Source organism: Larimichthys crocea, chromosome VIII (genome assembly GCF_000972845.2).
Source record: "Larimichthys crocea isolate SSNF chromosome VIII, L_crocea_2.0, whole genome shotgun sequence".
NCBI classification, from domain to species: domain Eukaryota; kingdom Metazoa; phylum Chordata; class Actinopteri; family Sciaenidae; genus Larimichthys; species Larimichthys crocea.
In genome coordinates this window covers 277,193-301,856 of record NC_040018.1, presented here as the reverse complement: position 1 = coordinate 301,856, position 24,664 = coordinate 277,193, and the positions used below count along the sequence as shown (strand labels likewise).

General features: G+C 39.7%; 1 protein-coding gene across 4 annotated transcripts in view; it reads left to right on the top strand.

Annotated features, from left to right (window-relative positions):
* The window catches only part of pcdh9 (protocadherin 9), a 135,385-nt gene that overhangs the window by 1,349 nt on the left and 109,372 nt on the right, over positions 1–24,664 (top strand). For all 4 annotated transcript variants that reach the window (XM_027281705.1, XM_027281706.1, XM_027281708.1 and 1 more), the window contains one exon: positions 190–3,337. In XM_027281705.1, the coding sequence (XP_027137506.1) occupies positions 302–3,337 (3,036 nt within the window). In that variant the 5' untranslated portion in view covers positions 190–301. The remainder of the gene's footprint in view (positions 1–189; positions 3,338–24,664) is intronic.

Sequence of the window (24,664 nt, the reverse complement as noted above, 5' to 3'; positions counted from 1 at the left end):
TTTTTTTTTAATTTTTTTTTTTTGTTTAGCTATATTCCATGAATTGTAGGTTAAGGCCTTTGAAACATAAAACAAAATGAAAGATGATGACTGTGAGATGAGAGGGGGGGTTTGTTTGTGAAATAGATTTATTTTCCTGTGCATGGCAAAGTTATTTCACTGAAGAAAAACTCTGTCGTGTATTCATAGGTTTGTCCGTGGAAGATTCCTGCCACCACATGCAAGGGAGTCACTGCCTGTTACAACATTGCATAGAAAAAAACCTTTGAGTTGTAAAGGTTGGAAACGCATTCACGCTATCATGGATCTAAAAGACTATTACCTGTTGGGCGCCCTACTTGCCTGCATCTGGCTAGATCCTTCAATAGCCCAAGAACTAATCTACCCCATCAGAGAGGAGCTGCAAGAAAATGTCCTCATTGGAAACATACCAAAGGACCTAAATATTTCCCATACAAATGCTGCCACTGGAGCGAGTGCTAATCTCGTGTACCGACTTGTCTCCAAAGCAGGAGATAACCCACTGGTCCGCGTTCTGAGCAGCACTGGCGAGATATTCACAACATCTAACCGAATCGACAGGGAGAAGTTGTGCCCCGGTCCCTCGTTTGAGGACAGCGAGTGCTCCTTTGAAATCGAAGTGGTCATTCTGCCTAATGATTATTTCAGGCTGATTAAGATCAAAATAATTGTCAAAGACACAAATGATAATGCCCCCATGTTCCCGTCCCCTGTGATCAACATCTCCATCCCCGAGAACACGCTCATTAACAGCCGCTTCGCTATTCCTTCTGCCACTGACCCAGACACTGGCCCCAACAGTGTCCACAAATACGAGCTGATCAACGGGCAGAGTGCCTTCGGCTTAGACATCGTAGAAACGCCTGAGGGGGAGAAGTGGCCCCAGCTTATTGTGCAGCAGAATCTGGACAGAGAGCAGAAGGATACGTATGTGATGAAGATTAAAGTGGAGGACGGTGGCAGTCCACAGAAATCCAGCACTGCTATTCTCCAAGTTACAGTAACAGATGTCAATGATAACAGGCCGGTGTTTAAAGAGGGGCAGATAGAAGTGCATATACCAGAAAACTCCCCTATTGGCACTTCTGTTGTGCAGCTTCAGGCCACAGATGCAGACATAGGGGCAAATGCAGAGATACGTTATGTATTTGGGACTCAGGTGTCTCCTGCTACAAAAAGACTCTTTGCATTAAATACAACATCTGGCCTAATTACAGTGCAAAGGCCCCTGGATAGAGAGGAGACTGCTATTCATAAGCTGTCTGTTTTAGCGAGCGATGGCAGCTCTAGTTCTGCCAGAGCTACTGTTACCATAAATGTGACTGATGTTAATGACAATCCACCTAATATAGACCTGAGATACATAATCAGTCCCATAAATGGCACTGTTTTCCTCTCGGAGAAGGATCCCATCAATACCAAGATAGCTCTCATCACCGTGTCAGACAAAGACACTGACATTAACGGCAAGGTCATTTGTTTCATAGAAAAGGATGTGCCCTTCCATCTCAAAGCCGTGTACGACAACCAGTATCTGTTAGAGACATCTGCACTGCTCGACTATGAAGGGACCAAGGAATACAACTTTAAAATTGTAGCTTCTGACTCTGGAAAACCAAGCTTGAATCAGACTGCCTTAGTAAGAGTGAAGCTGGAGGATGAGAATGACAACCCACCTATTTTCACTCAGCCAGTTATTGAGCTGGCTGTTATGGAAAACAACAAACGCGACCTGTTCCTCACTACTCTCAGCGCCACCGATGAGGACAGTGGGAAAAACGCAGAGATTGTTTATCAGCTGGGACCAAATGCATCATTCTTTGATCTTGACCGCAAAACGGGGGTCCTGACGGCGTCCAGGGTTTTTGACCGAGAGGATCAGGATAGGTTTCTCTTCACTGTAACGGCAAGAGATAACGGGACACCCCCTCTGCAAACGCAGGCAGCTGTTATTGTAACTGTGCTGGATGAAAATGATAACAATCCTAAGTTCACACATAACCACTTTCAGTTCTTTGTGTCTGAGAATCTTCCTAAATACAGCACCGTGGGGGTGATAACTGTGACAGATTCAGATGCTGGAGAAAATGCTGCTGTTTCTCTTTCTATACTGAACGACAATGAGAACTTTATACTGGATCCTTACTCTGGGGTGATAAAATCTAATGTGTCATTTGATCGGGAGCAACAGAGCTCCTACACTTTTGATGTCAGGGCTGTGGACAGTGGCAGGCCTCCTTGCTCCTCAGCTGCCAAGGTGACCATCAATGTCATTGACGTGAACGACAACACCCCAATCGTCATCTACCCCCCCTCCAACACATCTTTCAAGCTTGTCCCTCTCTCCTCTATCCCAGGATCTGTGGTGGCAGAAGTGTTTGCAGTAGATGGTGATACAGGGATGAATGCAGAACTAAAGTACACCATTGTTAGTGGGAACAACAAAGGTCTGTTCAGAATTGACCCTGTCACAGGAAATATTACTCTGGAAGAAAAACCAGCAGTGACTGACATAGGGTTACATAGATTAGTGGTCAATATCAGTGACCTGGGATATCCCAAATCTCTCCATACTCTGGTGCTGGTATTTCTGTATGTCAATGACACTGTGGGTAACTCAACACTCATCTATGATCTCATCCGACGCACTATGGAGACCCCGATTGACCGCAACATTGGTGAAAGCAGTGAAACCTATCAAAGTGGCGACTATTTAACCATAATGATAGCATTTGTGACGGGTGCCTTAGTAGTGATTATTGTCATCTTTGTCACGGTGCTGCTGCGTTGCCGCCACGCTTCAAGGTTCAAGGCTGCGCAGAGGAAAAAACAGGGGGCTGAGTGGATGTCACCCAACACAGAGAACAAGCAGAATAAGAAGAAAAAGCGCAAGAAAAGGAAATCCCCCAAAAGCTCCCTGCTCAACTTTGTCACCATCGAGGGGAACAAACCTGACGATCCTGCGCACGAGCCAATCAACGGAACCATCAGCCTGCCCACCGAGCTTGAGGAGCAAGGGATTGGACGCTTTGATTGGAATGCAACACCTACCACAACCTTCAAGCCTAGCAGCCCAGACCTGGCCCGGCACTACAAGTCTGCCTCGCCGCAATCGGCCTTCCATCTCAAGGCCGACACGCCGGTCTCAGTGAAGAAGCATCACGTGATTCAAGAGCTCCCATTGGATAACACATTTGTCGGGGGCTGTGACACCCTTTCCAAGAGGTCCTCCACGAGCTCCGACCACTTCAGTGCCTCAGAGTGCAGTTCCCAAGGAGGGTTCAAGACGAAGGGGCCCATGCACACCAGACAGCAGGTAAAAGAGCACTTTTACTGGTCTATAAGTACTGCCTATAACTGCCCTGTTCCACAGTGTTAAAGTGCCAGTCTAGATTAGAGACTCACTGTAAGTTACTGTGAAGCAACAGAAAAGAGTACAGGAGACATACTGCTTCAGCAAGTTCACTGTTTCTCAAACTTAAAAAAGAAACAAAAAAAAAGAGAAAAAAGTAACTTGAACAACTGCTAAGTTGACTATGGACTCAACAATCACATGCATACTTTTGGGGGAATAATTATAGACTGATGTTTTGTCATTAATATCTATTTAATTCATATTTAACAAAAATGCAAGTGGGTGAGTGATTGCCTTGCCTTATTTTGTCTATTCAGCACCCAGGTTAGATCACTGGTAAAATGTACCAACATAACTTAAAATTGTGACTCAATGTTCTTTGTGAAAGAAACATTTTTTTCTTGCCTATCTACTCAGATTACTTCGTTTTCATCCTAGATAAATGCTGCACACATTCTCCAAAAAAAACCAAAACCAAAAAGAAGAACAACAAAAAAAAAACAACAACAACAACAACAAAAAACGTAGCTGACTTTTCACCTTTCTCCTCATAAAACTTTGAGTGTATTCATGTTTTTTTTTTTGTTTGTTTGTTTCCTTGTTTTTTGGTGTTGTATTGTGATATCACAAAATGACCTTTTCAACACCTGCAGCAATAACAACAGTCAATAATTAGTCTGCTGCATTGGTATTGTGAATGTCACTGTAGGCTTTGCCACATCATCTAGGCTTGAATTAAATGCCTCCTCTCGAAGCACACTAGCGAACTGAGTGAAGCTTGTCTGGAACTTGATACACATCCAATTCAAAAAGGATTAGCCAATAATGAGCCTCAAATTTAAACGTAATCCATGCTGCTTTTTATCAAAGCCTTATTAATTTTTCTGCTAATAAAGCAGCACTACACAACACACAGTTCTAATCTAATGGAACACACGTGGACAAATACAGGGAGCAGCACAGAAGAGGGAAGGGAGAGTGCAGAGGCAGAAAGGAAGGCAAAGTGAGAGTGTTGTCAGTGGGTCAGGCTCGACGGGTGGTGGTACTGAACCTTTAGGTGGCAGTGTTGCGCTGCATGGCACAGCCTGGCACTACGCCAACCTGCAGTGGACTTATAAATGCAAGGGAGGAGAAGAAAGGAGTGAAACCTGTGTTGGTGTTCTTAGTGAAATACTCTTGCCTAATGATGTAGAGGCTGCATGGGGAAGATTGATAATGGCAGTTAGAGATGTGAGTGATAAGATCTGTCCGGAAGAGAGAGTGGAATTACAGGGGTGACACTGAGCGACTCCTATCGATGCATACCTCCGGGTCACTGCATCTGGGGTTGCATTTAATGTGTTTCTGTGTGAGAGGTAGCAGTCAAAAGAGGCATTCAGCTTGGCGTCATTTGCCAGGCGCTGTGTGTGCGTGTGTGTGTGTGTGTGTGTGTGTGTGTGTGGGTGTGTGTGCGTGTGTGTGTGTGGTTGGTGATGTGTGTGTGAGAGAGAAGAGACAAGGCGATGAAATGGGTGATGGTGTCGGCGAGGAGGAACTCAACACTAGGGGAGGGCACATGAGATATAACACTATACTGTAAGCACAACTCCATTGATTCGCTCAGTCATCCCACAATTCCATACAAGATTTATTGGAATCAATAATTCTGACAAATGATTCAAAGACGCACTCAAACAGAGCCGGTGTGTTCTATATGGTGCCATCGATAATATAAATAATGTACTGTTGCAGACACTTTTGCTCACACGTGTTCCTCTGAAATGTTCTGTACAATCGGATCAATATTTTTCTATGTACTTGTGTATAGTGTAATGTAATTCGTATATAAGCTGAGGGCTGAAACTGACCTCAAGTTGTGCCTCAGTCTAATTCTACTTTCCTTTCACTCCCTAGGGACTCGAGCCCAACTGATAGGGGAGTTTTGAGACTAATATTGATTTTTAGAGGGAAAAATTTGATGATTATCAAAATGGCAACCGACATAAAATCAAAATAGACTTTTTCTATGTGGATTGTGCACCGATTTTGCACCGATATGGCTATGCAAAGGTACTCAGAAGGTTTTTGCTTTCTGAACCAAATTTGAACATTATTAAAAAGTATATTTTGGTTAAATATTCTTTAATATGTTAATTTGTTTAACATATGCATTGTCAACCAATTCTAGTTGATATTGCTGCTCCTGCTTTCCTTCTCTGTGCTGCTTCTTATTGTAAATTGCATTTCCCCCTCCCACTTTCTTTCCTATTGGCACATATCAGATATCAATACTGCTATGTCTGTGATAGCCCAATATTGACCATTAATATTGGTTGGGCTCTATTAATGACACAAAGCAGATGAGTTGAGTCTTGCCAATATTCATTTAAACTGTTGCACTGAATATGAAACATAAGCATTGCAGACTATATTTATGTCATAGAAGTCACAAAAGCATCATTAAATCTGTGTTTATTTATTCCTTGATTTAAAATATGAAATATTATTTAGATCCTGACATATTTTATCATATTGCTGAATATCTATATTCTATATATATATCAGCAATATGGCTTACTCAAATAAATGTGCACGGATATATTTGACTGCTCACAAGGGTACACTTTCTTATCTCAATTTCTTTAATATTAGAAGAAAAAGTAATTTTCTACCTTTCCGCTATTAGCTAATATCTATCTTTGGATATTCATAATGAAGGCTCTTAAGGCGTATCTGGTCGGTTCTCAGTCGTAATTATTCCAAAACATCTCACTGATAAAGATCCCCCTTCAGATTTGAGTTTAAATGGCAGTTATTGATTGTGGTTAAAGCGATTAGACTGTGCTTGCTTGACAAAGCAGAGAATATTATCAATTGCATCCATATTTTGATTGTTTTGCTGCAATGCAACCATTTGTATTGACATGTGAATGTCATCTCCATTTCATGAGCATTGATAAGTAGACGCTCGTCCAGTATGGTCCATTCCTTTGTGAATTCTGCCTGTGAGTATTGAATAAAAATAGAGAGGAGATTAGCTGTGAGCTATATATATATAAAAAAAAGTAAAAGCCAAAAAATACCAATTACCTTTGAGTGAATCTTTAAACAGACAGTATAACCAAAAGGTAATATCACTGGATTATCATATCATATTTCCTGCAGAGTAGGACCGGAGATAAGAACTGAATTATTAAAAGATTTCTTATACATACATAGATAACAGAAATAAGTCAATGTCATTTAAAGTTATTACCAGTTATTTTTGCAGTTGTGGTTTGATGCACTGCATGGAAAATAAATTCAGTAAGGTGCTGAATTGTTGCCATGCATCACAAAAGGTACACGATAAAATGATCAAGTTTAGCATTTATATTGACGCTTTTGATTCACAAACCATCATCAATCACCCATTGTTGCCTGAAGTTGTCACGTAATAAGCAATCAAGTGAGCGAAGACGTTCAACGGGAAAGAAATGTGTAAAGCTGATGGGAACAGCTTTTAAAATTGACCTTCTCTCAAAGAATTGAAAAGCTATTTTGTTCCAGTTCTCAAGAGTCACTTCTGTGCAACATCAGCACGAATCAATAAATACGGAATCTGAAAGGAAATTGATAAGTAAGTAGGAAGAGAGAAAGAGCAGAGCATGAAGGTTTCAGTGTGTTTCCTCTTTAGAACATGGAGAATGGAAAAAGCAGACATCTACAACAGTGCCATTGCAGACAAATGCCTAGTGGAATCGGCTTTATAGAGACCCCAAACCTTGCTAATAGCAAACGGAGCAATCCCTCCCCCCCAACTTATTATTTACCCTCCAGGGACCTACATTAGTCTAAACAACACTGAGGAAATAAGCATGAAAACACTGCCCTAGTTTCACAAGGCAACACAAGCATCTAAGAAATCAAGTACAATCATAGCCGCTTCACTATCAGTCTTACTTTCTTTCTTTTAGCAGTCTTACGGGAAGACACACAGTAGACGTGAGTCAGTAACATAACATGAGCCCAGTGGCTACGTGTTAACCATGCGCTGCACATCAGATCCCATGGCTCATGTTATGGACGCATCAACATGGTTTTACTGGGGCTGCAGGGTTTGAGAGTAGTCACCACGATGATGCGTTAGAACCCTCATGATTAGCTTATTATAACACGCATTTTAAGTTCTCAGTCTTCACCATTAACCCTGAATAAATCTGTGGTGAATGTGAAAATAAGGCTGTTTATTGTCCGTTGAGTTAGCAAGCGTATGTAGATTCATGTGTACGTTCTTGCAGGTACACAAGATGTGTTCTCTTTCCCTTTACTTTGTTATGATAATACACGTTACATGTTAGGATGCGCAATTATGAGCCTTATATAGGGCTTTCAGTTGTGCAGCCATGTGACCCGAACCACCTCGTGTGCAAAAAACGCTTAATTGCTTAATTTAGAGTTTTTCTTGTGTGGCAGAAAAGATGCAAGCACTGAAAGGAAAAGTGAGTACCTATAGTTCAGTTATCCCACACTGCTCTGATGTGTTTTGTTTTTCTTGCAGCTCAAATCATGCCCTAGCTCTAGGGAAACAGTATAACAGCTCCCTTTTATGCACCTTCACTATAGCTACAACACATATAGAATAGCTGACAACCTATGTATAATAGGTTGGCTTAATTTTGGAGAATTCTACTCCCTGCATCTGCCTCACTTATCATTTTTCCTTCTTGTTGTGACCGCCACAATAAAAACAGGCTTGTATTACAGTATCAGTCAGCAGACACAAGCAGTCCATTAAATGTTACAGCAGACGTAGTATTCTGTTTAAAGTGCACAATGCGAGAAAGGTTGGCGAGGAAGAACAGAGAATCTTTCGCTGTCTTCATGGTGTTGTCAGTACGTTTAATGAATGGACATTCTATGCAAACAGGAGTTTGTACAGACTATTGTAATTATGGAGCCTTGAGGGAGTCGTCCTTCTTGTGCAGGTTCATTTGCCACATTAATAAGGGGATTAGTAGTACGTACGGGGGCTGATGGCAGCAGGAGAAGTTTGAGAAGATTAATGAACTATGACAATGTTGCACCTGAGGGGAAAAGTCTGTTGCAATATCTTCTGGGTTGTGCTGACACAGAGTTTGGCGGTATGAAAGAGGAAGATGGAGAGAGGCCAGTGATTGTTGCCGACTGTGATCATACATCCTTCTCCTCAGCTATCCTGTCACTTCCTCGTGATACTGCGTTTGTGATCTCTTATACTGTACATGTCCATGATACTTTTGACACAAGATGGTCCAGTGGCTTAAAAAAAAAAAATAAACCTCTTGAAAATAAGGACAAAGACTTGTAAAATCTCCTTGTTTCTGTGCATATGACTAAATGCTTAAACTACAAATACATTAATTACTCAACTCTTGTTAGCAAATTCTCTGTTATCTACATTTGGGTCCGTTGCCAACTGCAAAGCAGAAGCAAACTGCTGGTAGATGCAAGAAGAATAACCTTTTTCTGCATTCTCTTATTGAGTAAAACGTAGCAGATCCTCAAAACACATGTAGCTATCGGGAGATCGTAAGCCAATAAGTCTGCGAGTGAAGTTTCTATCAAAGCTTTAAATCATCAGCGGAGGATTTGCAAGGCTCTTTACGCCGGTGAACTTTGTCTTGCTTTAAAAAACTTGTCATGTCCTCTATGTCTAGGTGGGTAAAAGGAAATGAAATGGATTGTGGGCTATACTAAGGTAGTGGGTGTGAGTACTACCAGAGTAGATTATTGCCCCAAGGGGGATCCGGTTTTGTCTGCACAAAACAACAAAATAAATCAAAGCTCCCTGTTGGTACACTGGCTGAACTGTGGAGTTCATTTATATGTTTTTATTTTCCGCTGTTGAGAAAAATGAAGTGCTACTGATTTTTAATATATTTATATATTTATTTATTTATAGCTTCTTTTTTTTTGCTTTGCTGTCTATAACTGCCAGGGACAGGATTGCCAAAACACAGGTGATGGCAAATTACCAGGAATTACATTTAATTTTGAACATTTTGTTAATTTTCATTTCTGTTTTAATCATTTTCACACATATGTTGAGCTACCTTTTCTCATCATTACACTGTTTTATCCTGTGAAACATATACAACACAGTTTTGATAATGACAAACACTGTCATATATCAAAAGATCTTACGTGTGTGTGTGTGCATATGTGATTTTTTTCTTTGTCCATCACTTTAGGCTGGCAACCCATTCATCTCGAATTCATTATCTATTTCTTCAATTTTCTCAAAGCAAATTTGATTGATGAACAATCTTCAGGGGGTTTGCTTTGTGAAGTTTAATGATTTGCATGCACAAAAACCCAAACTCATTGTGGCTTTTGTGGGACTGTCATTACTTAATCCATCTCCATGTTTTCACTAATCCACTAAACACATTTCCCATCTTTCTAAGGCAATCAATCAAGTTGACATACTAGCTTCATATTTTTTCTGACACTGCAGCGTAAAAACACTTACGACATCAACACCTCAACTGAATTCTCTCAAATTTACCTTAAATATAAGAGTAGAGGGTGGAAGAAAATGTTTCTTGACTACTTGCTTGTCTACAAAAAAGAGAAAAAAAAAATGATATACAAAGATGAAGTTATGATGCTACTTCATTGTTTGAATGACCCCCCCACCCCCACCCCCAACAACCCATCTCTCCTTTCCACTACTCACTTGGCCCCCTCCACCCACTCCTTATCTTCCCTGTCTCCAGCCCACACCTTTCACCCATGTTTTATTGGGGTCAATGCCGTGACATGCAATGTTAAATCACCACGGGTGTGTTCACCTTTGTGTTCTGATCATTTGTGACAGATGAGGGTGCTTTGCGTTTAGCACGTAGCCCCACTTTGGTCTCGTTACCATCCTTTCTCCCTTCGATCATCATGAGATGAGGAGAGGGCGGGTAAAAGATGGGCAAAGTGGTGCTGTATGTCCTGACATGACAAACCCAGAGGGAGATGCGTCCTTGTCATTGGGTTGTTGTGTCAAGTGACACACAGTCCGCTGCTCTCTCACTAGTGTGTGCCAGTGTCTAGACTAATAGTTGTGATAATGGCATTGCCAGCCAAAAAAAAAAAAAAAACCCTCAAGCAAAGAGCCACACTTGACTTGAAATGTGACTGCCATTGACTGCTTTGCCACTGGGGCCCATAGCTCATAAAGACTCTGTAACCCTCATCAATGTAAATCTTTCTTGTATATATGAGATGTTTCATGTAAATTGAACTCCTGGTAATCTTGCCTAATGTGCTGTGGTAAACAATAATGGACTTGTTTTATTTATTTATATATTTTTTTGTTTTATTTATTTGCCCTGCTTTCTCTTTTTCCTTTTTTTCATTGCTGGGTAATTACATCTGAAATAAACTCTGCCAGTTATTCAGCACATTGCAACTCCTATTCTGTTTTAAAAAAGCTTTATTTGAACAGTGCTATTCTACCTTTATAATTTCATAATAAATGTTTCAAAGTGATCATTTTTTTCCTGTTTTTAATTCGTCCGTTTGTTCTCCTTCTGTGATGATGTGTGAACCCGGGATGTGTTTCAGACAATGTGTGAACCAGTTCTAATCAGCATGAAAACAAGTGCTCCGGCTGATTGTAATGTGTATTTTAAGAAACACACAGAGCTTCCGGTCTGACTGAATATTTGAAACGAGACACACAGCTGAAAGTAGAGTATGGACAGGAGGCATCATTACGACGCACGAGCATCTGATTATTTCAGGGAGAAAAAGGGAGAATTTAGATTTTGTTAACAAGTGTTTTCACAAGTACTCGCCAAATCTCTTCTTAATTAGTTTAGATCTACTTCTAAAATATACAGCGTGAATCACTTGATCCAATTAAGATTTAAGTCTGATTGGTGGAGCAGTGGAAGCAGGTGTAACAGAACAGCACTTAATTAGATCAGGTGTGAATACACGTCGAGCTTGAACATCAAATTAACAGCAAAAAGAAAATCTGTACCATGACATTTGAATGCCAATCTTGTTGTCTACAGTAATATCAAGAATTTCCTAACCCACACATCATCATCTCCATCATCATCACCGCCACCACCGCCATCATAACAAACACTCAAAATGTATTGTATACTGTGGAGGGAAAGAAACACTGATCTAACAATGTTTTTTTTTCTTGACTTTGACTTTTTATAGTGACACTTCCATTTGTTAATCTCCAGCTACCTTCCAGTTTTAAAAAAGTACAGTATAGATGTGTCAACTCCTGACTGCTCTTTGCAGAAAGAGAGAGCGAGAGAGAGAGAGGGAGGGAGGCAGTGGGGGGGGGGTGTGGATTTCAGAGTGCCACGCCAACACATCTATGGAAAGTAGGCCTAACTCAGCTTAAGCTGTCCACTCTGTTTGAAAGCCAGAAGCAGAGCTTAGTCTTGATTTGACTGAGGAGGAGGGGGGAAAAAAAGAGGATAAATAAATATAGGCTTTAAAGTTTGACCTCGTCGCAATGGTCACTTTCAGAAAGCTCTGTGCACTTACTGACTGACCTAAAGTATAATCACATCGCCTGTCCTTTCCAAAAAAAAATAAATAAAGGGAAAAGAAGGCAATGCTAGCGTTGCATCAGAATATGTTGACTGTGTCTCCCAATCTCTTGTGGCCAGATTTTCCAATTGTGTGGGATGCGGGATTGGAAAACTGTAGATAAAATGCTACGCTATCTTTGACTTTTGTGAATTTATTGTAGCAGGTTTACTTTTTTTTTCTTTTTCTGCACAGACTATATTTGCAATCAGGCAATGTTAGAGATGGACTCAGATGTGACCTCTGTGTGCATATCGTTAGTGAAAGAATATGAATAGTCAGCCGTTTTTTCTGTGCAAAGCATTTTTTCTTCAATTAACACACCAGTGGTAAAATGCAACATGTAAGTTTTGGCAATGAGGAAGCAATTAGCAGATAGCACACAGGACAAACACAAAAGATTTAAACTAAACCACCCCAGCGACCAGATGCATTAAACTCGAAGCCTGGGCATACACATTTCAGTAGATTTATAAACCTCTGTGTTCACATTGTTCTGTTACAACCTTTTCATCATGAAATTGAGTGCACATGACAGAGCAGAACCTCCACTCCAACAATTATCTACACAGGGATGATGTCACATGCCTTTATAACCGTGTTTGGACAGAAACCAGACTAAAACAGCCATGTCTTCAAAGCAGCCATTGTTTCATTTGCCAAATGAGGATTGGTATGGACTTTAAGCCAATAAAGGTGACTGATTGATGACGCATAGGTGGACAAACATGATCCACTTGCATTAAAGTATTCAGATCCTTAACTCTAGTCAAAGTAGAAATACAAATGGTATAAATACTCCATTACGACAAGTCCAGCATTATATAATTACATATTATCATCAAGGTTTTACTATCCAAAGTAGTACCCCTAATATTGTTATTATTATTATTACAGATACTTAGTAAGTATTATTTTACTGTTGTAGGTGGTGGGGATGAAGCAAATCTATTTTTTTAATATATTGTTATTGTAATATAATGTATTGTAATATATTGTTAATATATATTGTTATAGACAAAATATTAAATAGATCTTAATTGTAGATGTAACTTTGTATGATATTTTTTTGTATAAAATAGCATAAAACAATTGTATTCAAGTGCAGTAGTTGAGTACATGTACTTTAGTTACACTGCACTTCTGTTTACTTGGGAGTCTACCCATAGTACTGTACAATTTAGGACACTGTGAAGTCTACTACTATTTATTTGCAATGGAATAAAATCTGTAACTGCACATATTTATAAAAATCATTGAACTCTGCTGAGACACCATAGAGACCTCTAATGTGCTGAAAAGATTAAGGCACAGAATGAAAAAGTCTCTCTGAGAGGTTTGCCTTTTCTCTTCCACATTGTAGCATTGCAACCCTTTGCAGACATAAAAGTCTGCATATATACAGTGGGGATAGCATTTTCTTTTATACACATATGACTGTTTGAATGAAGTGTTTATGGAGTGGTGTATGAAACTTTTCTGTGCTCATTAAGGACTGAAGTCAAGAGTTTAAAACTGAAATTGGCAGCAGCATTATAATGATCCTTTGTGATTTTCAGAGGCTGTTATTGAGATGATAATGTCCTCTTGTTAAAAGCAATAAATTATATGATAGAAGCAGGTACTGTGCTATAAATATGTGTTTAACATCTTTTGACAAATTTGGAATTCATCCTTGCTCAGGAGGCAGAGCTGATCATCCACTGATCACAGGGTTGGTGGTTTGATCCCCACTTCCTCCTCTCCACATGTCAAGGTGCCGTTAGTCTCCAGCCACCTGGATAAATGGAGAGGATTGTGCCAGGAGAGGCATAAAGACTTGTAAATAGCCAATGCCAAATCAGATATGTGGATCTCCATAACAGGTTAGTCTGGGTCAGTTTGCCAGCGAGCAGATGATCTGCTCTGCTGACCCCCATATGGGAAACAGCTGAAAGAAGAAGACAACTATTGCTATGCTTTAAGAAACAAGAAAGGGGGATTGGGGGGAAAAAGTAAATAAGAAAGAAAGAAAAAAATCACGATTAAGCACACCAAGAATATGAAAATAGAGCGATGGTTAGTGTTTTGAGGTCAGGTGAGATAAAGGCAGGGATAACCAGATTATAACAGGAGTCTCTAATGTGATGTTAATAAAGTAGGCTGAATAGCTGACTTTAGTTCTTAGCAAACATAATGACTTCCCTGAATGTGCTTACATATGCTACATTCTCACATCTCTCCTTGAATTGACAGATGCTTTTTGAACATCCCAGCGTTGGCTGGGAGACTCACTAAATTAGTCATCTGCCCGACGCCATTGCACTGAATTAAAATCAGGATCAGTCAGACACTTGAAGTGGGCCCAAGAGTTTGAGCCTTGTATTTTTTTCTTCATTTCTGCTGCTGATGCACATGCTGTCATATTCCCCTCTAGTGACAGCGTGGTCTAGTTCCAGTGACATTTTTCTCTAGTGTAATCTTTCCTTAACCATTATCTAGTCACTCATATTTTCCCTTTTGGGGGAAAAAATGAAGAGAGGTGAGTGCGTTTCTCAGATTGAATCCCCAAATGTATTTGACTCTAGACAATGAAAGAAACTATTTTCATTTTCACCCTTAACAGCACAGAATCCTTCAGGACAGTAGTGAGTTATGCAGTGATGTTGCTGAGAAACCAATTCAATGTAATATATGTATAAGATCTTTATTGAAGGGAGGTGCAGTGGTCCTACCACTGGGAGGCTGAAAAAAAAAAAGTTATTTTTCCTTTTCCCTTTTGTTTCCAAAGCAAGACTGGCATATGCATAGCACAAAAAGAAAGAAAAAGTAGCCTGAAGGTTACAGAAGTGAACTTTTGGACCTTTTAGAACCAAGAGGTTTCTGGGTTTATCTTTGGACAGGTAGGATAAATTAGACTGGGGAGGAGAAACCACCACTGAGGTGCCCTTAAGCAAGGCACTTAACCCCTGCTTGCTCCAGTGGGGTCACTCTGTGGATAAGGCTGTTGTTGTACTGTGCAGCTTTCAGGTGTAGATGTGTGGACCTGTGTTGGTGTGAGACAGGAGATTCCAGGAATTTCCAGCATCTGGACTCCGTGGATCTACCCTGAAAGGTTTTTTTTAAAGAACAGAGCTCCAAGAAAAAGAGACATACATCGATCTTTTTGCTTTTCTTCTGCCATATGTTTTGACAACAAATGGAAATTTAACAGCAACTTTTGAGTCTCTTGAGCAGATAAATATGATATTTAGCAACAGCCCTTCGGTTGACTTGTTGGTTCTACATGGGTTCTTACAGGAAACACAGACTAAGAATAAAAGCATAAATATGATTTTATGGCGATTTTAAAGGATTTACATTTAAGTGCATAGTAATGAACAACATGAAATAAAAGGGACTTTTCAACATATAACATTAATTTTGCCTTTACAGGCACAGACAGCGTGTTTCTAAAAATATAATCTTAAATTTTTTGATATGAGAGATTTGCTACACTGGCAATCAAACTGAAACTGACGAGGTGCCCTTTAACTTCAAAATGAATCCAAATTCTGCACAGAAACTGTTGGTCAAACATTTCATGTTAATCAAGTAACTCCGGCGGGTATCTCTTGTTCCAGATGAGAGGTTTAGTCTCAATATCAGGAGAGGTTTGAACCTTCAACTATGGCAGATCATAGAATAAAGTATAAATTATTTCCCATGGTGAACTGGGTGAAGAGCATTGATTAATTTGTGCTAAGACTAATTATATAGTTCCTTAAATCTGTACTACATCATTAATAGATTCCCTTCATCACAGCAACAAAGAGCAACAACACAGTGTTGGATGTCACATGATTTTCTTTGGTGGAGAGTACAATGAGAGATATGAGTGAATTAGAAGACGTATAATGCTCTTCAGGGAGCTAATTAGATGAGAAGTTGTGATGTATGGCTGCTGGAAGGATGGGTGTCAACGCACTCCTGTTCAATGTATGGACTGCAGATTTGTATTGATTGTATGCTTTGTCTTGTGCCTTTAGACATCAGCACTCTACAGTGTAAGCTCTGTGCCTTGCCTTTGACTGGTGAGTTGAGCAGATAAGGGTTGTGATAAATCTGCCCGAGAATAAGCTGTCATAGAGGTGCCGCACATGGGAATATTTAACGCAAACATAAAATATGGCTTGTCTGTTGTTTTATCGTCAAGGGTATAAGAAATGGCATGGTTTTAAAATACTCTCGGCCCTTATTTTTGCACTTTTCTATCTCTGCAGCCCTTGTATGCACATAAGCTCACAGTCCTGCTCATCTTTGTCAGGACCATGATGGAGTGGACAAAAAAAAAGGAAAGAAGAGATGCTCTGTGCGGAATGGTGAACCAGCACCTTATCGCCACTCAGTAATATGCAGAGGTGTAAAACATTTGGCTTGCTTATTTCGATGAAATGATTTAGTCCTGCTTGTGCAGAGTTAGCGATGGCTGAATCAAGTAGTGTGTTGGGGATGAAAATTGGTTTCCCCTATCTTCCAGCACACATAGAGACCCAGCCTGGTTTCCTCTCTCTCCACAGTCTCCTCTCTGACGATAACGTGCCCTGATAATGGATATATGCACCCAGATTTATTTTCTATTTCCTGCCACAACTGCTTTTCCAGGAAACTTTTTTTTTTTTAATGTATGAGCTTTATGGCTGCTTTCAGTTGTGACATTCAGAAGGCAGAGCTCCAGTACCAGAGCAAGGAAGGGAACATTTTGCCATGCAAAAAATAGAGGATGTTCTTTTGAGGGGTGCAACTTTTTTACTGTATACAAGAAGTCTCAGATATGACAGAAGGGAAACTTTATCTACTGTGTTGACTTCGCTGCCTCAGTTGTCTGCCTATGGTGTTTTTCTCCCACTTATATATATATATATAGAAGAGTGTCTCTGCTGATGGAGTAAACTGTGATTTGTTAAGGTTGTTGTGGAACCCCTTTATACATACTAACGAACTAAAGTTGAAATATGTGAGTCAGTACAGTGAGTGACTTGTAGACATAAGCAACACCCCTGATTTGCCCCCTTTTTACCCTTCCTGTCTAATCTTTAAAAAGCTGTGGCTCTGTCTGTCATGTGACATGTGACCCCCCCCGTTACATGCTCCTGTCCCAGAAATCAGCCCAGCCTCTGTCCGTGGAACAATGAGGTTCCTTCACCACCACAGACTTCGGACTGTGGTTGCCCCAGGCCATACATGACATGGAATCCCCCATGAATGGTGCACACATATGTGTGTCTTGAGTGTGTGTGTGTGTTGATGTGGTGATGATGGGACTTTATTCCCTCAACACTTATTCAACACTGCTGTAAGCTGTTCACCCATAGGGATCAGTGGCTGCCTTGTTCTGGTCCATATCTTCACAGTAGGAAGTGTGTGTGTGTGTGTGTGTGTGTGTGTGTGTCCACTTATTAATAGCCCAGCCTCTGGGATAATATTCATAACCAGGACAGAGGGGATTTAAAGCAACACACTGGGCAGATTGGACTGATTAATATCTTAGAGGAGCATGTTCTTTGATCTTGTGTTTACCTTGTGATTAAAAACACAGTTTGGAGCCACGTCCATCCACTGGACAAGAAAGGACATTATTGATTAGTGATGATCCCGTGGTTTGAAAAGCACCCATTATTCTGGACTAGCTAGTCATACAAGCTATATTTTATTGGTACTGTGGCCTTGTGATGTATACACTGCAAAGATTATATCCAGTATGACAAGTATGATAAGCAAACCAAAGCACGTATCAGTAGTTTTTCCATGTATATATACAATTAAATTTTACTTTTCTACAATCAAAATTAATTCCGTTCAATGTGTTCATTCATTGTACTTTCTGTGTTTTGTTCCTCAACAGAAACACATATCTGTCATTAAAAAAATGATAATGAACTGAACAAACTGGCCAAATTCCAGTTTTCTTGTTTTATGAAATATCACGAGCATGTCGAGTATAGTGTGTTGAGAGCTCAGCATGAGGACGAACGCGATGCAAGCGAGGGTCAGTTTGTCACTTACCATTTTTTTTGCATGAGCACACTCACACACACGTGCATACACCCACCCACACACATGCTGTATTATTAATGTGTCTTTTCTGCAGTCCTAACCTGGTCACATCCTATTATCAAAGCTCTTGTACTCTGGTTAACCTATTTTATGTGTGTCAGCTGCCTATTAGCTGTATTTCTAAAGCCCTCATGACCCTAAACTGACCTGATTTCTAATAGTTGAAGCTAAACCAGGCAGTGAATATCTATTGGCTGCCAACATTACTATTGTGTCTAAACCTCAGTATGACCTAACACATTATGATCATTATATACCAGTGTTTCCAATATAGCACATGTGACATATGATCAAATCACATAGTGCTGGAACATGGACGTGTAAAAAGTTAATATGTAAAATTAGGATTTGGGCTTGTTAACAATTCACATATGCTATAGATATGGTGATGGTGTCCAGACTAATAGATGGTTTGCTGACAGCTTGATGACATGTGAAAAGACATTCAGCTTCAGAGGATGAATCATATGACTTTGGTTATTCAAAAGTTGGAGGTTTTTCAAGTATTATATGGATCACCATCTCACTGTAACAAAAGTGCCCCAGAGGTTGTATAATTACTTTGGTGATCCTGAATGTTTCATCTAGTGCCATCTCCAAAGTTTAAATCATGCGAAATGTCTTAACATCTACAGCATGGATTGGAAGAAGAATTCAATAGACATCATTGTGCCTCTGACTCATCCACCAGTGCCATCACGAGGTTGACATTTGTAGTTCAAAAGTTCACTTGGATGATGAATTGTAGTCATATTGGTGATCCCCTGATGTTTCTATCTCATGCCGTTATCAGGTCAAAATCGGTTCATGACCAAATATTTTGGTTCATGACCAAATATTTGCAAAACTACCATCATCACCTATAAATAATAATATGTATGTAATAATAATAAATGTAGTGCTAAATACCAAATAACATTTGGTATGCTTTGGCATGCTAACATGCCAAACTAAAATGGTTAACACCATAAGCGTTATACCTTGCATTGTCATTGTAAGTCATTGTAAACATACTGATGTTAGCCTTTAGCTCAAAGCACCCCTCTACCTAAGTACACACACACAACCTCACAAAGCTGCTAGCAATGCTGTAGAGCCCCCATCTTGTTTGTTAAAGAAGGTTTATCCTGAAAAAGATTTGAATCATCACCCAGCTATCATTTAAATGAATGTGAGCCTGAATTTGTTACTGAAAGTCACAAAAGACTTTCAGTTTTATGGTTAGAATCCTCACAATATTTTAGTTTGATTTGTTAGATAAAACAATCACAAAAGAATATAATTCCAAAAATGACAAAATGTCCTTTTAGTCTTGAACAATTGATTTCTTTTCTCAATAATTGATATTTGAGTCCTTTAGACTTCATTTGATATCAGAGCTCTCTATTCTGCACCTGCAAGCCGGCGTCGGAGCTTCACAAGAAGGAATCCTTTCTTCTTCTTGTGTGTGCACGTGTGTGATGTGTGTGTGTGTGTGTGTGTGGAGGGGCTGTGGAGAGGTCATTGCCTTAATTGAATAACTGACTGGAAAAAAAGCGTCGGGAGAAAACATAGTGACATATAAAAAAAGAATCGGAAGTCACCGACTTGGAAAACCAGTCAAATTATCAATGAAGCCTAAAGCTAAAAAGAAATGGCAACAAGTATTTGCTAATTAGATGAAGGCTTCCTCCATCATTCCTCATTGTGCAGATGATAACGATGCACAGGTTTGTATTTAAGTTTTCAATTCCTCTGGCTTTACCAAATGCCATCTTTTCAACGAGGATCTGGCCTTGAAGGCCCTGGTAATATCAAGCACAAACAATCAATCCCGGCCAATCTCTTGAGGCCTTAATGGACTTGGAAAGAATATTAAGAGGTTTTGTCTGCAGAGAAGCTTTCTGCCACAGCAGTCGTCCCTCAGCTAATTTGTGTTTGTGTGCCAAGGGAGGCCACACACTGGGACTGCTGTAACAGGCTCTCAGTCCTACTTTCTGAGGAGCTGCTGCCGGGCCAACGAGCACACACACACACGCACACACACACATACAAATATGTGCTCCCACATAGACACAGAAAGACTAAACATGTTTCATTTTTCATTAAATCAATCAATTTTCAGTGAATAACATACATTTCAAAAAGATATTTTCGACTATTGAAACCACTTTTGACATCTTTTGTGTTCCAGTATTAATGATAGGCTTCTGTGTAAGATACAAGATCGTCCTTAATTCTCATCATTAGTGTGTGTGTGTGTGTGTGTGTGTGTGTGTGTGTGTGTGTAAGGGTTGCATTCGTTTGTGCAAGCCAGAGAGAAAAAAACAAGAGGGTGGCATTTTGGGATGCCAGGCTGAATGTGGGGTAACCATGAGAATGTGGGACCATTGCCCAAACCCTGGGTGGTGGTCTAGTTGTAAAGTCTGCCTGTTGTTGCCACACATTGCTAATGAAACTAAACACTATCCTAGAAATGTCACCACGTCTTAGCATTACCTTGCTTTTTAGCATAAGTAAGAATCAGCACTGAGAAACCTAATTAAAACGGGCTATTGTGGACCGCCTATCCTAGTTATTAGGATTTTTTAGGAGAGCGCCTGTGTGGTGTGAGATGAGAGCGTTGGCTTAAGATTCTGACTTAATACTAGCCTGACATTTGTTTTTGTTTCCTTGCCTCTTCCTTCCTTCTTCTATTCTCTGTCTGTATTCATTTTCTGCCTCAGCTTGAGTGCAGGGACAAGACCACAGGCTCTTTATATATGTTTTTTTTTTTTTTTTTTTACCATCCCATGACACAAAATAAGGCTTTTCGCCATTATTTTATCATCTGTGTTTTTCTCCCTACCCTTGTATCCTTTCCCTCTCTTCGACTTTCACTTTCTTGATTTCTAATTTCCATGCCTGTATTTTCTTCTCCATTTCTTCCCTGCTGCTCCACGCACTCCATTCTCCTTCCTCATTCTGTCTTTTATGCCTGCATCTCATTCCTTCCTATGTATTTCTCATTTTGCTCTCTAATTTATTTCTCAATTTTCATCATTCACCATCTGCCTGTCAATTTGCTTTCACCTCACCCATCTCTCCATCCCTGTTTGTTGCAGACAGCGAGTCAGCGTTCCGATTTCACATTATTCAACATATTCTTCTCCTCTTGTTTTCAATATGCACTTACCCAAAGTGTATAATACAGTATATAACTGTTTGATTTTCCCACCTGAACCTTCCTCTCTAAGTGGCTGCTTAGCGACTGCCAATTTAGAGTTTAACCTCAGGAGAGGGAGGCTATTGCCAGAGAGGCAGATGGTCAGAGGCTGAGGCAAAAGATGCTGGGCAATTCATCCTTTAACCTCTGTTGCCCACACTGCCATTCTGTCTATCCTCTCTTTTCCTTTCTATGGCTTTATGAGTGAATGAGTATGAGAGGCATACAGAAAGGAAGAGAGACAGTATGGTATGTTGTATATGTAGGCGTGTTTGCAGGGTGGAAGCAGCAAAGCGTTTCAGAACCTACTTTCACAACCTACCTGCATATTTTAAAGCCCTCATGCAATATTGCTCCTCAGTCTTCTGCTGTTGTCTGTTGCTGCGCTCAACAATTTTCTGCCTCATTGACATTCATGTGCAATCTGTTTGTTTGGCTAACCTCCTTGTATTCAGACCATCTCAGCTGAGCTACTTCATGTCCATGTGTCAGTGAGCGTATTTTGTGCAATCTTTTGTATTATCTGCATCACCTCAGCTTGTAAAGAAGCCCTGCAGAAATGCAGCAGGACACCTTTACAAGCTCAAGGCTTTCACAGCGCCTTGAGGTGTAAGACTGTGCAAACTATTAAGACTAGAACAATGCAAGCTTCCAAGTGGTTTTCCAGTTGTAAAATTGCTTTCTTTGCTTTGCTGCAGTAGGAGGATGCCTTTATACGTGTTTAATTCAACACAGATAACCTGTACTCCTGCTTCATGGAAAGATTTAGTGAGGTGACCCTCACTCATACCTTTGCACTGATTAAAGAAATGATTTATATCTGCTATTTCAATTGCATATGACCCAGCAGGAAACCTCTTTATTGTACACCCGGCACACAGAGCCGCAATCTGGTCTGGTCTTATCAATGTCTTAGTATTTCTAATTAGCATCTGGATGAGAAATTATCTTACTAATAGCTTACTGCACTATTTCCAAGCTTATACGTCAGTGTTTTAATGATATATATGTAAACCTTTACATTTTTCAGTGTTCTAAAACTCCAGTGCACTACACCTTAAAATTTTACTGAGTACGTTTCAAGCTACTCTACAGTTTTTAACAAAGAACAAATTGTTTTGCACACAGTTACTGATATTCTTAATGTTTTTCTTGGAAGCTGTCTTGTACTCTTGAAAAACATGCTGCACAGCATGAAGTTCTATCATACAGGGAAACATATTTTTCATATTTATAACACCGTTTGGGTGCAAGATGACTAATTGGTAGATATTATTAAGTAAAAAAAAGATTTAAAGATCCAGAAAGAAGTGATTTGTTATGCTGATCTGAAGCTGAGACACATTATCACCGTCCTGGTAAGCATGTATTCAGTAACTTATTTACTCTGGCTTTTTATAACTGCTGCAGTAGTTCTGCTGTGCTTTGATGCTCATGTCGGAGCTTGTATGGTTTCCAATGGTAACTGGGTGGGATAAGAGGATGAAAGGCTCATTACAAGTCCACTGAGTGAAAAGTAGCCCCTTTATCTCAATGGTGCACTAGCCTCTTCTTCACTGGACAGTCGTACATATCTGTTGTCACGATAATAGACCTCTTCTCTGTGAGTGGGGAGGTCATTTTCAGCCCAATAGATTCTTTTCAGGGTGAGGATATTTAGTGTTAAAGTGTGTGTATATGTGAGTTAGTGGTTGTCTACTTCATTTGTATTGCATATGTATGTATATGTAACTACGTTTTTGCAAAACAGTATGTGCTATGACTAGTGCATCATCCCCTGTTGTCGGTATGCTAAACATCAGGTGGTTGCTCTATGCATCGTGACATTTATGGCCTTCTAGTAATGGTTTTGCTGTGTAGGTCCAGGCTATAATGTGTTCAGCTATAGAGTACATTATGTGTCACGCACATACGTGTCAGAATCAGCTTCACAATCTCGTGTCTTTCCATCTGAGTTAGGGTTGGTACATCCATCTTCATCATATAATGATGTGTTTTTATGGACAGGGGCATACATATACTCACAATGTAAAATAGCCACCCAGTCACGCTCACTCTAAATCACTCTCATTACTGTGACTAATTATTGTGTGGACACTGAATAATGTTCTGTCCAAAAAAATCCGACTTAAGAACAGACTATAGCTCGGTACTGAGTGTTTAATTATTTTCACTGTCAGAATGCTCGAATCCTGTAAAATAAAGCTTTGCAAATCCGACAAAATAAGCCCCTGCAAAATAATATCTTTAAAAATTATTATTTTTTTCAAATATTTTTTTTTTTGCCACATTCAGGCCTAACTCATGACTGAGAGTCATTCATTGGCCATGGCCTTGAATGCATGAGTTTTTTCAGATTGACTGGAGGCAAGATATGTTCTTTTCTACAAAAGTCCCTTTAAAGGTCTGACTGTAGTTTAGTTTTGCCTTGCAAACTTTGTACTATACTGTCCACAATGCATTCTTGATTTTTATTTATGTATTTTTTTTTATCCTCTAGTGAATTCAGAACTAAAAGTCAAACATAAAATTTTAGTTACCGCAAAAAAACATCCATCACTAAAATGCTCACTGCTTGTTTCTTGCTATCTTTATACAAAAGTTACACTTTTTTTTTTATTCTGTCTCCTCTTGACATATACTATCCGCTGTATATTTTTTCTAGTCAACAACCTGCAATGAACTGTACCCAACAGCAGAATCTGTATCATATGCTTCAAAACCGCTTCCGACAACTGTAGTGAATCTTTTGCTCACATAACAGTGCATTGTGAAATCCGATATATATAGATAGATGTCGTGAGTGCATCAAATTCACACCACTGATTTTAAGAAAAAAAGATGTTTAAAGCCACTGGCACAGGCACAGGCCCTGCAGACTCCACTTTTTAGAACACCACAAACCAATACAAACATTGTTTTTCTTTGAGGACAGATGTCAGAACTGAAGAACCCTCTCCAAGTCTTCACGGATCTACACCAAGTCCAATTTCCCCCCAGATTTAACCCTTCTTCCTGAAGGGTGACCTGGATGACTGAGAATCTTCACAGATTATATAAACAATCTTCAATTTGGAATTTCATTAATGAATTACAACATTGCTCTGGGATGTTTGAGCATTAAAAACAACCATAGAAAAATCTAATTTCATTCAACTTAAACTGCTGTTTGGAGAGAAGAACAAAAACATAGGGATTGTTAGCTTACATATAGTATATATGCATACTTGTGCCTCCAATCTCAATACTATCTTGCATCTCAATGAGTCCCAATACAGTGTGTATGTCTTCACAGATGCAGGCTTCTATTTTAATTGTGTATGTCACAAAGTGCAAAGTGTTAGGTCATATGTGCAAGGTCAATGAGGCTGCCTATTTTTGCTCAAATAAGCAGAGAGCACAACATGGTGGGGTTGTGGAGTGTAAATTGGAGGGGTGTGGTGATTAATCACTGTGTCCTCACCCATGTACATGAC